We start from the raw sequence: 18,166 nt of genomic DNA, 5'->3' as shown, positions 1-18,166 counted from the left end.
CTCTATCACGGTGTCCAAGATGATCAGTAAGATAAATCACCAGGCTCGGGTGTTAACAAAAACGGACGCTGGTCAATGGGCAAACATTATTTCCAATACATCTATACTAATATATAAATCTACAGTGGTTTTTACGAATGTTCCGTTATAACTACTGAACCATGCATCCGATTGACTTGAAACTTGGTGTCCATGTAGAAAATACATGTACTTAATGGATAGGCTAATATTTCTATGAGTGTTGGACTCCCTAATAATAATGACAATAAGTTAAAATTTAAAGGCGCAGCGAAGCGAGCGAGTACGGCTAGTATTAAATAAAATTAAGTTTAATCCACATTTTTACGTGCGACTGTACCATAGGACGCAATTATTCAATGGAGCGAAAATGGCGCCAAAAAATTGTAAAACTCGCTCGATGACGTCACAGTAATGGCCGTGACATAACAGCTGATTACAAGGCGAAGGCTTATTTGTGATTAGAAGCATGCAATTATAAAATATTAGCGATGTACAAAGAAAATTTGTTTTATCAAAAATGGATGCGTAGTAAAAGAGTGTAAATTAAATTTTAATTTACAGTTTGAATCATTTTAATAAATAAAAAAAAACATCCAGGTTTAATAGATGTTGCTATGACAATCTGATCAACTATGGCGACTCGGACTCCACTCGAAATGGAGTGGTAATTAATATGTTTGCATAAATACGCGACATAAAATAGACGAAGAATAGCTTTCAATAACAACAACGGCAATAACAATTTAATTATTTAACTAAGCGATTAATTAATAATAAATTTAGAAATTTGTTAGGCCTTTGTAATTGCAAACTATTAGTAATTTATTAGTAATAATTTTATTATTGTAAGGCGTTATTAGATGTAGGTGTAGGTAGGTATGGGGACAAATTGAGAGCCTCTATTAATGGTACTTCGAAATACGGAAGAGAATAAATTATATTTTAGAATGTCATAGCATATAGAAAGGTATTAGTATCTTTTATAATGCATTTTATGTTTTGTTTTTGTTAAAAAAGTAAATAATACCTTCAAGGTTTTGATTGTGTACGTGATAATCTAGAATGTCACGTAACGATTTGTTCTTTGAGGTTTTTTTTTGAAAAAGTTCTAATGCGTTACGATCAAGACGAAGGAAGTCTGGTTTCAATTGACGGACTATGACGAGGATTGAAGTGCTCGTGAATAATTTCCACGAGGAAGGAATAACATCGTGTATCGATTGCCTATTTCGTATTACACTGGGGGAATTTAGGGAACTAAATTGTCTTTCTGTGCGCCCAGAGAAGTGACACTTCTCTAGGCGCACAGAGCGTCTCGCAATCGATTCGACCGTCGAGAGGGAAAAGCCAAAGCGAACTAGGTCGTTTCTCTTATACACAGCGTTCCCTATTACAAAAGGAATTTGGCTTAAACATGAAAAATGAAGAAAGCTACAATACTAAACACCGCAAAAGAAGTTTCACTTCTTTCGCGTGTACTAAGTTGCCCGCGCACCAATTTTAATTTAATTGTATAGGGCCAGCTGGTAGACCAGAGGCTATTTCACCTTCATCAGGCAAGGCATGTCTGCCAACAACTGCCTAGCGACTAGATCTAGTCTAATCTAAAGTGCGAGAAGCTCCTGCAAGAAAATCAACGAACTGATGTTATGGCTAAGTCTTCAACGAGTTCCACGAATATCTATGCGTCAACTGCTACTAGCATTAGAACTCTCAACCTCCAACAGAACTGACAGAAGATGAGTTGGAGCCCTTAGGTCGCCCTAAGGGTTAAAGCCCCTTAGATTCGCATCTAAGGCGATTTCCACTCTAAAGTGGTATATGCGATTAGATTTATTCACGAATATAATGTACCACGTGAATCTCGACAATCGTACTACACCTGTCAATGTCGTCTTATCTATTAGTATTAGTAACATCTTCATATATCTACGTAGCATTTCAAAGAAAACGTCTTTATACGGTCAAAAAACTATTACACGTATGCACCGAGCCACCAACTACATAATGGCCTATAGATAAAACGAACACAATGAGAAGCCTTGGAGTAACGTATTATCTGTTTGTCTCATAATCACAAGCCTTATAGGTCAAGAACCTGCTTTTATAGGTTAGAATTAGTTCCGCCATTTTGTGAGTTTTGTGTACGCCATTTTGTTTATTGGAGAATGCTTTAAATTTAATTCAATTTCAACAAATGCGTTCGTCTTTAACAAAGATACTGACCTGAATTCCATTCATGGTACGGTAATCAATGTCACAAAATGGACTCCCAATTTTTTATTTAACCGTTCAAAGTATTGGCCAATGTTTGCGATCCGGTAGTAGATTCAGCGAATTAATGGTCTTGCTAGTATTACCAATAATCTCAGGTTGAGCCCGTGAGCTCACATACCGGTCTGTACGAAGTTAGAATACCCAGATAGGCGGCTAACAGCGCTTAGGTATGGAAAAAACTCACTAACTATGTGGTAAGAAAGCGTTTTATTGTTTTCTGAGAAATTATAAAAGTTTTGTGATAAACAAATAATAAACGCTGCGTGCGCTGATAATAATTAGGAAGCGTGGACATTTGGATTTTAATTTTAATTGTACGACGCATTAGTAATTGTAAACGCGATTAGATTCCTTTTTAAAAAGGTCTTCGTTTTGTTTAAATTGAATTCTAATGGAATTCCTAAAATAACAGTGAATCTTTTGCTAATGGCATGTTACAGATGAAGCGTCAAGATCGTGTTGATTTGAACTTGAACGTTTTTAAGTGAGAAAAACCGTGAAGATGACAATCTAACAATTAGTTCCCAAGCGGAGTCAATGTCGTGTTAATGAATCAAGCCTTTGTTAAGGGAAAGGTTTTAATTTTAAATTAAGATGCCTTGTTTGGCTAGATCAATTTTTCAAAAGGCAGCCGGTAATGACGCTGACGTTTGATACGTAATTTTAGGATCATATTTTTTTGGCAGAATATCTTCACAGTTAAATTTTCATAGTATTTTTTTATTGTCATCGATGTCTTTGTTATCTTTCATAATCATTGGACATTCCATGGATGCTGTTAGTCAACCAGTGTTGACTCTTTTCCAAGTCTTTGGAACAACCTGGTAGAGCATCTTGTGGAGACCGCACGGGTAGGTACCACCGCCTACTCGTTGAGTCTCACATAGCCCTCGCGCCCCTATTGCGCGGGTACACATAAAAATTAAAACTAAATTAAAAAAAAAAAAAAAAAAGGTTAGGCCCCGTAACCGAAAAAAAAAAAAAAAAAAGTTACCACCGCCTATGCCTATTACTAACGTGAATCAGGTACTTTACAGGTTACTGTATATTATTTTTAAACATTAGACATATTCTCTATAATAAATGTTGTCTAAAAAAATATTACTTCTTTGTTTCAAATAATAACCATAACAATTAATTATTTTACGTCGATTGCCAAAAAAAGTGGGAGAATGATACGTTACATGTTATTGTTTAAGGTCATCATCATGATGAGGTATAACTTCGTAAAAAATATTTTTATTGAGTGAATTAAAAATAAATATTTTTGCAGTGCGATGACCCTATTCAATTTACTTTGCTCAGATATACTATAAGGCTATTAAAGTGCTTCTGTTTTAATTAAAACTGTTCTGTCAACCGTGACCACAGTAACTGAATATTCTAAAAGTCGTAAATTATATAATGACAATGAAAACGCGAGAATAAATCACGCACCGTCGTCCGGTCGCAATTTAGGATTCCCTGTGTTATGGGTACCAAAGTCTGTATAGGTTTTTTTTATGTCTCAGACGGGTAGACGATCTCACAACCCACCTCGTGTTAAGTGGTTACTGGAACCCATAGACATCTGCAACATAAATGCGCCGCCCATCTTGAGATATAAGTTTTAAGGTCTCAGTATAGTTATAATATATGTTTTGCGTATAACATAGGAAGTGCGCGTTTGGGATGGTATGGATATGTGATGAGACGAAATGAAAATGAGGTTGGTAAGAGAATGTTAACTATGAATGTGGAAGGACATAGAGGAAGAGGTAGACCTAAGAAAAAATGGATGGATTGCGTGAAAGACGATATGGGTAAGAAGGGAGTGAGCCAAGAAATGGTATATGATAGAAGAGTATGGAAGGAGAAAACATGTTGCGCCGACCCCAGGTGACTGGGAGAAGGGCAGGAGAATGATGATTGAGATCTTTCGATCGTATGCAATTTTTATTCCTCGAATTTATATCGCCACAAAATGGCGCTCGGTTTGTGATTTTCTCACATTCACATTCAAACCTGTCTGACTTATGAAAATCTGACTTATAAAAAAGCATTCAAAACAATAACTCAAAAAAAACAAAAAAAAAACGGATTCTCACAGTGAAGGTTCTAGCAAGTTTTATTAATTTTCTCAAATCACGTCACACGATCACATTATCTGGAGTTATCAGATGAATCACTAATGGTGGCACTACGCAAACAACTTTAATTGATGTTCTATGATGAATAAGCTTTTTTTTATTGCTTAGATGGGTGGACGAGCTCACAGCCCACCTGGTGTTAAGTGGTTACTGGAGCCCATAGACATCTACAACGTAAATGCGCCACCCACCTTGAGATATAAGTTCTAAGATCTCAGTATAGTTACAACGGCTGCCCCACCCTTCGAACCGAAACGCATTACTGCTTCACGGCGGAAGTAGGCGGGGTGGTGGTACCTACCCGTGCGGACTCCCAAGAGGTCCTACCACCAGTGATTACGCAAATTATAATTTTGCGGGTCTGATTTTTATATTACACGATGTTTTTTTACACGATTTTTATTACACGAAGCTAGTGTCGTTTGGAGTCAGAAGCTTAGTTAATTGATTTTTTTTATTAAACTGGTGTTTTTGAAATCGAATGATCCTATTGAAATCAGTCTCGTTTGAAATTGATTTTTTAAAATTTATTTCTTATTGCTTATATGGGTGGACGAGCTCACAACCCACATGGTGTTAAGTGGTTGAAAAATCAATGGCCTTAATTTAGGACGGTGAAGGAATAACATCGTGTAATAAAAATCAAATCCGCAAAATTATAATTTGCGTAATTACTGGTGGTAGGACCTGTTGTGAGTCCGCACGAGAAGGTACGACCACTCTGCCTATTTCTGCTGTGAAGTGGTAATTCGTTTCGGTTAGAAGGGTGGGGCAGCCGTTGTAACTATACTGAGACCTTAGAACTTATATTTCAACGTGGATGGTGCATTTACGTTGTAGATATCTATGGGCTCCAGTAACCACTTAACACCAGGTGGGCTGGCGAGGTGTTCTTGAGGCGAGCCCCGCGTCTAGTTTCAGTGTTGACCGCGATAACCCCCTTATCCCGTCCGTGTTCTGAACTCCGGGGGGATCGGACTCTTGGGCGAGAGTGCATAGGTGTAGTTTAATGGGTAGGGCCCTAAATACCATATTTGGGTGCGCGGTCCGCTCCAAACATCTGCGGACGGTCCAGTCCTATATACTCCGCGCGCCCCCTAATCGTGGGGGCCTCGTAGGAGGTTCAGCCCCCGGCCCAATAAAAAGGGTATGCCACTAAATGAATGAGCACCAGTTAGTTAATAATTAGTTTTAAGCTAAATTAATTAAATTAAACTGGAAACATTCTTCTTAAATACGTATCTCCCATGAAACGACCAGTTCCGACAGGGCAGGAATATACTGACAGTTAACCTAAAAATTCACATGATAATTTCCCATTGAGGTTGTGAAATGAAAATCTGCGACCTTGTACTACCGTGTATGGAGACGATGTGTGATCTCGTTAAGGCTCGTAGCGTCCATTGTCACTTGTCCCTCGACAAACTTAACCTTGCTGTTGTTGTTAAGAATGACCCGTGCATTTTAACTGCCGTCAAATAGGTTATTATTCAATTATATTGACTTTATTTTAAATTTTCATAGAGAATAAGTTTAAAATAAAATACGACCTTTTTTATTGCTTAGATAGGTGGACGAACTCACAGCCCACCTGGTGTTAAGTGGTTAGTAGAGCCCATAGACATTTACAACGTAAATATCGCCACAAACCTCGTGATATGTGTTCTAAGGTCTCAGTATAGTTACAACGGCTGCCCCACCCTTCAAACCGAAACGCATTACTGCAGATATAGACAGGGTGGTGGTACCTACCCGTGCGGACTCACAAGAGGTCCTACCACCGGTAAATGTTAGCTGGCAACCTTTAGCATGATCATCTTTTTATAGACGCGTTAATGTAACTTTTACTATTAATTTCAGCTGGACGCCCAACAACGCTATACATTGTTCCAGCGAGGACTCTGGGAGGCCGCTCAGCAAATACCTCGTGGAGCTATCAGGGACTTTGCGACCTTCAGACAACTCCGGCTTCTGTCTATTATAGGACCTGCAGCTCTACCCCCCGATCAGCTGGATAGGGTAAGTTATTATGTTAACTTAGATGACCAACTCAAACTTGGGTAACCAATGTGTCGAGGTCAAATTCGGTTTTCGGCAGCTGGTCACGTTACCTAACAAATATGGACCAAATGCAAAGACCTTCAGATCGGAACTTACGAATGTTTTGCAACAGATGTAGGTAGGCAAGCAGACACAGTGGTAGGCACACACCTGTGAATCACCAGTAAAGTATTTAGGGCTATGAGGCAGGAAAAGTTGATGACAAAAGAAGGTCAAAAGTGCATACGACTACTACAAATGAAGTTGTCGAAAGAAGTAAGCGGTAAGTAACAGGTTGTGCCTCTGGTATTCGTGTTCTCATCAGTGGCACGCCATCTGCTTTGGTTGGTCTGACATATTATTATTAGGATATTAGCTTAGGATCTTCTGACCGCAATTTCATCTATTACCTTACCCACTTTTCAGTACAACCGCATAATAAACGACATGCTGGCTGTTTACAATACCGCCGAGGTCTGCGCCTACAACGAACCATTTAAGTGTGGTCTCCATCTCCAACCAGAGCTGCAGTACATCATGTCCCACTCCAGAGACTGGGACGAACTTCAGCACATCTGGACCGAATGGAGGAGGAATACCGGTAGAAGAGTACGGGATTTATACGAGCAGTTGGTTGACTTGACCAATCAGGCAGCTAGATTAAACAGTAAGTTTCTACTGCTTGTGGGAATCAGCAGCTAATTTTTAACGGGATCCACAGTTGATCAGGATCTTACCTGCGAGCAATTATTTCCGGAGAAACCACTTACATATCAACAGATTTAAATAAAATAATCAATCAACGTCTCTCATCTCAACATTTACATGTAATCTGGCTCAGCTATTTTAACAGAGAAGAAAAATAAAGTTTGTTCATGACTTGATTAAGAGACCATAAACAAGCGCTTGTGTCGCACGAATGTCATTTTTGTAATTGTATTTTTTTGCAGATTTTACTGACGCATCCGCATACTGGATGTTTCCTTACGAGACTTCAAACATGCGGCAGGAGGTCGATGACGTCTGGCAGCAGGCAAGTATACAAAGATATTCTAATGATCAATATTTTAGGCCGGTATGGACGTAAAAATCTTTCGATAAGTCATATTAATTTCATACTTCAATTGGTCCTAAGGTGGATAAACGAGCTAACGTATTAGTCATGATAGTTACACGTTTATGAAATAAAAATTAAAAAAGCCTTTAATCATTCCAGATCAAGCCCCTTTATGACCAGCTTCACGCCTACGTTCGTCGTCGTCTGCGAGAAGCCTACGGTCCTGAGAGAATCTCCAGATCGGCTCCGTTACCAGCCCACATCCTGGGAGACATGTGGGGACAGAGCTGGTCGGGTATCGTGCCTTTTACCCTTCCTTACCCTGGGAAAAACTTGCTGGATGTCTCTCAAGAAATGGCGAAGCAGGTATGTTCTTTAAGTCTACCATCATCATCATCATTATCCTGCCCTTCTCCCAGTCACCTGGGGTCGGCGCAACATGTTTTCTCCCTCCATACTCTTCTGTCATATACCATTTCTTCGCTCACTCCCTTCTTACCCATATCGTCTTTCACGCACTCCATTAATTTCTTCTTAGGTCTACCTCTTCCTCTATATCCTTCCACATTCATAGTTAACATTCTCATACCAACCTCATTTTCATTTCGTCTCATTACATGTCCATACCATCCCAAACGCGCACTTCTCAGCTTCTCTGTCACTGGTGCCACTTACAGACTTCCTGTAACATATTCATTCCGTATTCTATCCATTCTCGTTACTCCACACATCCATCGCAAAATTCGCATCTCAGCTGCATGCAATCTTTAGGTCTACCATTACCTCCAATATCACGTCACTGATTACGTTGGCATCTAATACGATGCAAGCAAAACAAGGACACAAAATGAAATTAGAATTCATAGAGGTGACCCCCGATCCGTTCAGAGTGCTTTCAAGCCCTACCAAATGTTATTCTTCAAATGAGGTCTTAATAGAGGTCTCAGTGGTAAGCGTCGGCTGTAGGCCGTGGATCTGGCTTTGTGAGTCGGGGCCTAGGACGTACCTATGTTTCCGAAAGCTATTACAAAAAAAATGCATTTCACTAACATCATATATTATGTTAAGGTCCTTGGGTATAAATAACGTTAGACCCAAATTGCACATAACCACAAGGCGGAGGACTAAATACCTATTTGTTTTCTTCGGTGTTCTTCGCGAGTCGTAGCCATAATTAAAACTACTTTGATGGTTTAATATCGTGTATTTTTTCTTCGTTTTATTATTTTAAATATTTCGAATATTTTACAGTTATTATAAATAAATATAAATATAATATAAATATTTACTAACAATCACGCCACGTTAACTGGTCCCGTGCTAAGTTCGTAAAGAACTTGTGTTACAGGTACCAGATAACGGATATAAATGTAATATTTTTATTATACACATACATATATTTAATATACATCCATAACCCTGGCAAAGACATTTATATTTATCATACAAATATCTTCCCTTGGCGGGATTCGAACCCGCGACCCCCTTGTGTAGTGACCATGTCACTTACCACTACACCAGACGGCCGTTATGACCGCACAAGAAACAATTCGTCCCAAGATTAAAGCGTAGAAGTAGTTTTTACTGCTGTTCACAATTGGCGTGGACATTGCTTAGTATTATGCTAAGCAAAGTGAATGCTGTTAGATGTATTATCACTACATAGTATAAAACAAAGTCGCTTTCTCTGTCCCTATATCCCTATGTATGCTTAAATCTTTAAAACTACGCAACGGATTTTGATGCCGTTTTTTTTAATAGATAGAGTGATTGAAGAGAAAGGTTTATATGTATAATAACATCCATTAAATAGTGGAGAAATGAATAATAAATTGCAGTTTCCGAAGCGAAGCGAGGGCGGGTCGCTAGTGAGTTAATAATCTGAACTTTAATCAATGACTCGTTCAGTTTTGTAGTCCGTATGTTGTTTCAGGGTTTCACTCCGCTCACCATGTTTCAATTAGCTGAAGAGTACTTCGTGTCCATGAATATGTCTGCCATGCCTCCTGACTTTTGGGCCCTCAGCGTGTTGGACCAGCCTCCGGACAGACACATCCACTGCCAGCCTTCTGCTTGGGACTTTTGCAATAAGCACGACTATCGGTAAGTGGGTCAATAAATAGAGTATAGGGGACCCTCCTGTTAATCCGTTTACACGTAGTGTTGGATGCCCAGGAGTGACGATCTATGCAGAGTGGCTGGCTGGATCAGAGAAGCCGAGGATCGTGCTGAGTGGCGTTTAATTGGAGAGGCCTATGACCAGCAATGGATGTTATAGACTGACGATGATAATGATGGCTTAGGATTGGTTACATTAAGTTCCATGAGTACAGTTACCAGTCTCCCCTATGCTTGCTCCTAGTGCAAGAGCTGCAGGCGTCTAATAACAGTGACCGAGTGGAACTCACGCATATATCAAGGATTGATGCCAGTACAAAAGCTTATGACTTGACCAAGGTCACCGATACATAAGCAACGTGGGTGAAGGTTTGAAGGGTAGGGCACCCTTATAACTATACCTGAGACCTTAGAACTTATGTCTCAAGGTGGGTCGCGCATTTACGGCGTAGATGTCTATGGGCTCCACTAACCACTTAACATCAGATGGGCTGTGAGCTCGTCCAACTATCTAAGCAATAAAAAAAAACGTAAATGCCACCACCCAACTTGAGACATGAATCCTAAGTATCAGTTTAAGTACAACGGCTGCCTCACCCTTCAAACGGAAACGCATTACTGCTTCACGGCAAAATTAGGCAGGGTGATGGTACCTACTCGTACGCACCCACTATACGTCTTACCATCAGTAAAAATACGATGTTTTTTTGTATTTGCCCTCCCAATAAATATGTATATTGAGAGGTGAAAGGCTATTTGGTTTAAGCGACATTTTTGCAACTTTATAGGAGAACCATTTAAATTCGGAAAAACTATCATAACTAAAACACTAATGCCCGTATCTTTAGACGTTTCGTAAAATAGTCCTCCACTCTTAACTCATCCGATGATGCTCGAGAATTCCCTCCAAACTTACTCGAGTTTGGTATTTTTAGTCGACCATTACAATATTCCTCAACTGTCCTCGAGTGAGGTAATAATGATGAAAATTTGATCAAGCTAGCATCAAACCCATAGAGTTCTGTAGTCTATGGTCATTGTTTAATGTCAAAGTCAGGCTGCCGCTGTCTGTTTGACACTAGATGAACTTGTTTGATGTTTTGGTTGCTGAGTTATTCGTAAATATGTGTGCGTGCGGTAAATCTGAAAGTATATTACTTATTTTCTAACCTATTATTATTTTAGATTTCGGATCCGGCTTTGTATTTTTATTCGCCGCTTTTGTGTGATTTTGGTTGCATCGTGTTGTTGAAGTGCTTTTCCACAACCACCAGTTTATTATTATATAAATAAAACTTATAATCGCATTGACTTTATTTATCAGGTAGTAAGCAAAATATGACTCTTATGTAGGTAAATAAAATAAAGAGTTTCAAATGTCTAACCTCGAACTATTTACTTTATTAATAAATATTATCAAACTTAAATTATCAAAATATGCGCGAATCATGCACAGATCCAGGCCATTGCACAACAATATCATATATTTCCATTTGCGGTCCACATACTATTTGGACATCGATAGAAAACCAGCCTTGAGGAACGTTCAAGGTACGTCGCGACGTACCTTAACTTGACGGATCGGTCACTTCACTCCGGTTAGGAAATTTTTCCAAGGACGTTTGAGTGGAGTTTATTTTTACGACTAATCATACCAAAACGCGCGTTGGAGGTTAAGTCGAGTCGAGTTAAGCTCGTGTAAACGACTAAAGATACGGGTGTTACACCCGTATCTTTAGTCGTTTGCTAAAGATGCTAGCTTGATCAAATTTTCATCATTATTACCTCACTAGAGGACGGTTGAGGAATATTGTAATGGTCGACTAAAAATACCAAATTCGAGTAAGTTTGGAGGGAATTCTCGAGCATCATCGGATGAGTTAAGAGTGGAGGACTATTTTACGAAACGTCTAAAGATACGGGCATAACACCCGTATCTTTAGTCGTTTACACGAGCTTAACTCGACTCGACTCAACCTCCAACACGCGTTTTGGTATGATTAGTCGTAAAAATAAACTCCACTCAAACGTCCTTGGACAAATTTCCTAACCGGAGTGAAGTGACCGATCCGTCAAGTTAAGGTACGTCGCGACGTACCTTGAACGTTCCTCAAGGCTGGTTTTCTATCGATGTCCAAATAGTATGTGGACCGCAAATGGAAATATATGATATTGTTGTGCAATGGCCTGGATCTGTGCATGATTCGCGCATATTTTGATAATTTAAGTTTGATAATATTTATTAATAAAGTAAATAGTTCGAGGTTAGACATTTGAAACTCTTTATTTTATTTACCTACATAAGAGTCATATTTTGCTTACTACCTGATAAATAAAGTCAATGCGATTATAAGTTTTATTTATATAATAATAAACTGGTGGTTGTGGAAAAGCACTTCAACAACACGATGCAACCAAAATCACATAAAAGCGGCGAATACAAATACAAAGCCGGATCCGAAATCTAAAATAATAATAGGTTAGAAAATAAATAATACACTTTCAGATTTACCGCACGCACACATATTTACGAATAACTCAGCAACCAAAACATCAAACAAGTTCATCTAGTGTCAAACAGACAGCGGCAGCTAGTCAAGTTGCGGGCCACGCGGAGTACGTTTTAAAAAATAGAAATTATATTTTATGAACGTTTATTCCGTACCAAATCTGACTTAAGACTAACTTATTACTAATCTTAATCTAACGGGAAGGGCATCGGACCACCGGTCCAGCGGATGCCGTCGTCTGCGAATTCCACAATTCAGCAGTTGAGTTCGCCGAAGATCTGCCTTTGCAGACATGCGTCAGCAGAGGTGCCCGACGTAACTCCTCCCTCCTTAAGAACGGAGTTCTCTGTTTCAGGAGAACTACGTACTGAAATCTTACAAAATTTCATACGGTACTTATATACTAAGGCACATAACATGAAAGTTATTAAAATTACATAGATGCAAAGAGTCCAAACGCTAACACTTTTCACATGGATAATTGCCTTTTCACTGTTTTCACAACCACTAACACTTTTCTTCAGGGCGAATGAGAGCATCTTCAGGTCTGTAAGATCGACGTCTTCCAGGTGCACTGGTTCTGCAGTTTTTATTTTACTCGTTGAATCAAGTAGGGGTAAATTGAGCATCGGTGATTTTGTATATTCTATATTTTCCACATTGGTTTGGCGTATTTTCAGAGTTATATTTCGGACCTTAATTTCACAGGGGTCATCAAGGGTGAGTATATAGGTGCCTTTGATTTTCTGTCGGGATATTTCTTCAGGACAGGTTTTGGTAAGTAATGTCTCATCTCTAGCGTATAAAATCCATTGGTTTTGTTGTAGAATCTGAATTTTGATGTCTTCTATAATTACTGGAATTTGAATGCATGATTTCACGCTGTCTACGTACATCATTAGATCAGTTATGCAGGGGTCTTGTATGAATTGCAGCATCTCATCGTTGATGCAGATGAAGCTGGCCTCGTCGATTTCCTGACATGGCTGGGCAAGCAGTCTGATCTTCAACCCTTTCGCTAAGAGGTAGGGATATTTTGGAAGGATAATTACTGTGGGATTTTGAGATACGGGCAATGGTATTAGTTTATAATAGATATAGGTTTCCTTTTCGATCAAAGGTATTTCCAAAACGTAGGTAATTTGGCTCTTCTTAAAATAAGCCTTAAGTGTTATCGTTTGCTCTATCTTAACTAAATTTTCTAAACTAGGGGTAAAAACTAATTTATCTTTCTTATGAATATTTTCAAGTAAATTTAATAATTTGTTTGAATCAATAATGGATTGATGTAATATTCCTAATCTACTAAGTGCAAAACTAGTTTCTATTTCACTTAGTTTAGCATGAATCGTCTGAAGGTTATGGTATATTTTATTGTATGCGGATATGATTTGAACTTCAAAGTGTTCAATCCGTAAATTTTCAGTATAATTTTGCCACAATGTTGCAATTTCCTTATTCAATCGAATGATGTTTCTATTTAAGGTAATGGTTGAATTAGATACAATTTGCACCATTTCAGAGATTAACGTTAATTTTTTATCATTAGCGTCTTGATCTGATTTTATTTCACTAATTAATTTATCGTATTTTATGGCATCATCGTGATCCAGATTTCCTATAATGATTTTAATTAATGATCCAATTGGGTTAATCAGTCCGCGTTTGATTTTAAAAGTAGGAGTGATTTGTTCGAATTTGCTCACTGTTAGATTTTGCATATAGTCTACTTGTTCTCTTACATCTATAAAATTATAAGTAAAGTTCTTAATAAACTTAATACTAACTAAGCTATTTAGTTCCCTGAAACATTGAATATTAAGATCTAAGTCTTCTCTAATAGGTTTAAAGTCCAATACTCTTGCTATTATCCACTTGTCTTTGCTGAAAACAGCAGTGCCTTCCCTGACGGGTAAAACTCCGGGATTGTTATTTAATACCTGAAGTTGAAGGGCGTGGACTTGCGTCGTCATAATCGTCATCAGGAGGACGCGGATGTGCCTGTGAAGGGCGTTTAATGTTTTTTAGTGGAACTTTTGTAATGCGTTCTTTTATTTGAACGGGAACTGTGTTTCTGACTATGTCATCTGTAACTATAGCTTTTTGGTAACGCGGCTTATCTTTGCTAATTCTTTTATTTGTGTTTTTGGAAAATATGGTGTCTCCTGGTTTAATATTAAATTCTGTTTCTCCTGCTCTTTTTTCGTTTCGTTTTTCTTTCATTTTTATTGTTTGTTCCGAAATATGTTTGTATAAAAATTTAGTTCTTTTTGCGTGTTCTTTTATTAATTGTTGTATATATTGCTTATTAAAGTCGGCATCAAAAGTATTTCTAGAGTCTGTGTGACCTAGGAATATCTCGAATGGGGTGTAGCCAGTACTGGAGTGAATAGACTGATTATAGGCCATAATAGCATAGGTCATTATGGATGCTGCATCCGTGTATTTTTGTTCGTATTTAGCCAATCTATATATTTCTAGTATTGTGGAATGGAACCTTTCTATGAGTCCCATGGAGTTCGGGTTGTTAGGTGTACTGATGTGTAAATCTATTTTGTAAAATGCTAAGAGTTCTTTTAGAAGTGCATTATTAAATTCTGTACCGGGATCCGAGCAAATTTTTTGGGGTATCCCATAAAATGAAAAGTATTTTATTAGGGCTCGTACTACTTCAGGAGTAGATCGGTTTGTAATTTCTAGTGCTTGTCCCAGTTTGCTGAAGGCGTCAATAATAGTAAGATAGTAATGTCCTTCGATAGTAAATAAGTCGATAAAAAGTTCTTCTAAAGGTTTAGTCTGTGTCTGTGTTAATTGTAGTGTAGGTCTGAGGGGTTTCCTGTCATATTTCATACGTTTACATACTTCGCAAGAGTTTATGACACTTGAAACGGTTTGTTCCATTTTATGCCAAAAGTATGTGCGTTTAATGTGTGTAAGTGTTTCTCTTATACCTCGGTGACATGTTTTACCTGTATGATATTTTTCAACGATTTCCTTTTGTTCTAATTCATTTTCAATAAAAACTACTCTTATAGTGCATTCGAAAAATTGTACCATTTCCTTTTTGAATAAAAAGATTACTGCTTCTGTAAATTGTCTCCTATGTTGGTCATCTTCGAAATAAATGAAGTATTTAGTATTGTTCTTTATGTATTCCTTAAGAAACTGTTTAACGAGGTCAGGTCGATTAACTGGTAGGTGGACTTCTAAAATTCTTTGTTTTTCTCTAGACAAATTTTTAACTGAGAGTTTGTCGATAAGCCATGTATAGACTAAAATTTGATTTGGTTTTGTGTCTATGGCTTCTTGTAAGATAGGAATACCTTTCGATTCTGTATCTTGTGCGGAATGAGCAGTTTCTGTGTTACTAGGTGAACCTTCGGATGCGGTCAGGGTGGAACTAGAGTATGGTATTGAGTAAGGTGAGCGACAATGGGCTGTTAAAGTTCTCTCAGAGTCTGTGTCGGAAATAGACATAGTTTCTAAATTTTCCTCGGGTTCTCTACGCAAATTTTCTATTTCTTTAATAATTTCTTTTACATGTTTATTTCTATTTCTATCTTTGTCAACGTTTACTTTCAATGAGCTATTATCTTTGTCTAAGGCATTTATTTTAATACGCGATAAGGCGTCTGCGTTATTATTCAGTTTTCCACTTTTATGAATGATGTTAAAATCGTATTCTGATAGTCTAAGTCTCCAACGGGTCAGTCTACTGTTTGTCTCTTTAAGGGTATTAAGCCAAGTGAGGGGTTTATGATCAGTCACAATTGTAAATTTTCTACCATAAAGATAGGGTCGAAAATGTTTGACTGCCCAAACGATTGCAAGCAGTTCTTTTTCAGTTACACTATACCGTGTTTCAGCATCATTTAAAGTTCGGCTGGCATACGCCACAGGTTTGTCATTTCCTACTGTTCCTTGTGATAATATTGCACCGAGAGCGAATTCTGAAGCGTCTGTTGTTAATATATATGGTTTTTCAGGGTCTGGATATTGTAAGATAGGGGCATTTACTAATAACTCTTTACATTTTTGGAAGGCGGCTATATATTTTTCGTCGTCTATTGGCATTGAACGTTTTTTTTTTAATCTAGCGGTCATAGGTTGTGTAATCTTTGCAAAGTCTTTTATGAAACGTCGATAATAACCAATTAGTCCTAAGAAACTTTTTATTTCGGTAGTAGTACGGGGTAGGGGGTAGTTTAAAACTGCTTTAATCTTATCATTATTAGGCTTAAGGCCATTGCTCGTGATTGTATGTCCTAAGTATAGAACTTCTTTCCTCAAAAATTCTGACTTGTCTAACTGTACTTTAAGGTTGGTTTTTCGAAGTCTGTCAAAAATGGTCCTTAATTTGTCTAAATGTTCTTGAAGGCTAGACGAATAGACGATAATATCATCTAAATAGACTAGGCAGTGTATTCCTTGTAGTCCTCGCAGCACATTATCAATGGTTCTTTGAAAAGTAGCCGGAGCTGTCTTAAGTCCGAAGGGCATACGAGTAAACTCATAATGTCCTGCATTTGTGCTAAATGCGGTTTTTTGTCTGTCCTTTTCAGCGACTTCAATTTGATGGTAACCACTAGCTAAATCTAGGGTAGAGAAGTAACAGCTGCGTCCTAATTTGTCAAATAAGTCTGTAATATTTGGTAATGGGTATTTGTCATCGATGGTAATTTCATTAAGTTTACGGTAATCTATTACAAGTCTATATTTCTTTTCATTACTAGCGTCCATTTTTTTTGGTACTAGGTGCACGGGTGCACTCCAGGGTGAGTGAGAGTGAGTTACTATATTATTTTCTAACATTTTCTCAACTTGTCTATTTATTTCGTCGTTAATCACTTGGGGCTGTCTATATGGTCGTATAAAAATAGGGTCTTCGTTACGAGTGCGAATGTGGTGTTTAACATCGTTGGTAAAAGTCAAGGGTAGTTTTTCAGAATAAAATATATCTTTATATTCTGAGCAGAGTTTATGAATGTATGTTTTCTCCTCTTCATTCATGTGATCTAATCGTAATTTATTATTTAAATTTTCGGTTAATATACTATCTATGTCTATGTTTGTCATGTCAATGTCAGTTATATTGTTAATTTCACATGTGTCACTATTGTATTCAGTTACAGTTACTGGTGTAAGGAAATTTAAAGTTACTTCGCGGTCTTTAATGTTTTGTATGACTGTCGTCGCGAAACCGTTTTCGCATCTTACTATTGCACTAGGCATTCTAACTCCATCACAAAATATTTTATAATTCATTATTGCTTGTCCGTTCCGTAGGTTTGTAGGTAACCTAACTCTTTGTTCACAACGTGGGGCTATTTTAATTGAACAACCGGGATTATATATTATAGGTATTTTAGTGGTATTTGTATGTAGTAGTAAATTTTTCATATCAATTTTTGTATCTAGCTGTTTTAGTAGATCACTTCCTATTAGTCCGTCGTAACGTCCGTCTACGTCATATATATAAAATTTATGCATCTCGTCACTATTAAAGGTTGGAAATAATGGTATATATATTACTTCGTCGTGCTTACTAGTTGCGTGTGTGCTAATTACTTCAAAGGGTTCATAGTACTTAAATTTTTCGAAATATTTACTAACCAGCTTAGGGCTAATAAATGAGCGTGAACTTCCGGTATCTATCATAAATTTACCATTAATTTCGGGGATGTTAATATATGGTAATTTTAATGCGTTACAATTTAAGTTTATTATCTCGGGGGTTGGTTGTTGGTAATTATTTGAAAATTTTCTACTACGGGGTCGTATTCTTCGGTTTGATCAGTTTCTAATGTTTCAAACTCTTCCATTACTTCTGTATTACTATAATCATCGTATGAGGGCTTCTGAATTTCAGAATTGTTATAATTATTATCGTCATCGTTTAAGTTGTATAATTCGTTCATGCGTATTCCTAGTGGCTTAGCGGTACGCATACTAACATCAGTCGGTCCGTTCCTAGGTTGTAACACCTGTGGGGGACGATATCCGAAATGTTGGGG

The 18,166-nt window shown here is 37.8% G+C and overlaps 1 protein-coding gene across 1 annotated transcript in view; it reads left to right on the top strand.

Annotated features, from left to right (window-relative positions):
- The window catches only part of Ance-3 (angiotensin-converting enzyme Ance-3), a 190,592-nt gene that overhangs the window by 10,462 nt on the left and 161,964 nt on the right, over positions 1-18,166 (top strand). The window contains exons 2-6 of the mRNA XM_028177281.2: positions 6,288-6,446; positions 6,894-7,134; positions 7,418-7,500; positions 7,684-7,890; positions 9,458-9,627. Of these exons, the coding sequence (XP_028033082.2) occupies positions 6,288-6,446; positions 6,894-7,134; positions 7,418-7,500; positions 7,684-7,890; positions 9,458-9,627 (860 nt within the window). The remainder of the gene's footprint in view (positions 1-6,287; positions 6,447-6,893; positions 7,135-7,417; positions 7,501-7,683; positions 7,891-9,457; positions 9,628-18,166) is intronic.

The sequence above is a fragment of the Bombyx mandarina genome, chromosome 09 (genome assembly GCF_030267445.1).
Source record: "Bombyx mandarina strain Sakado chromosome 09, ASM3026744v2".
NCBI lineage: Eukaryota > Metazoa > Arthropoda > Insecta > Lepidoptera > Bombycidae > Bombyx > Bombyx mandarina.
Note: the sequence above shows the minus strand (reverse complement) of the source record. Positions and strands in the feature narration are given on the sequence as shown.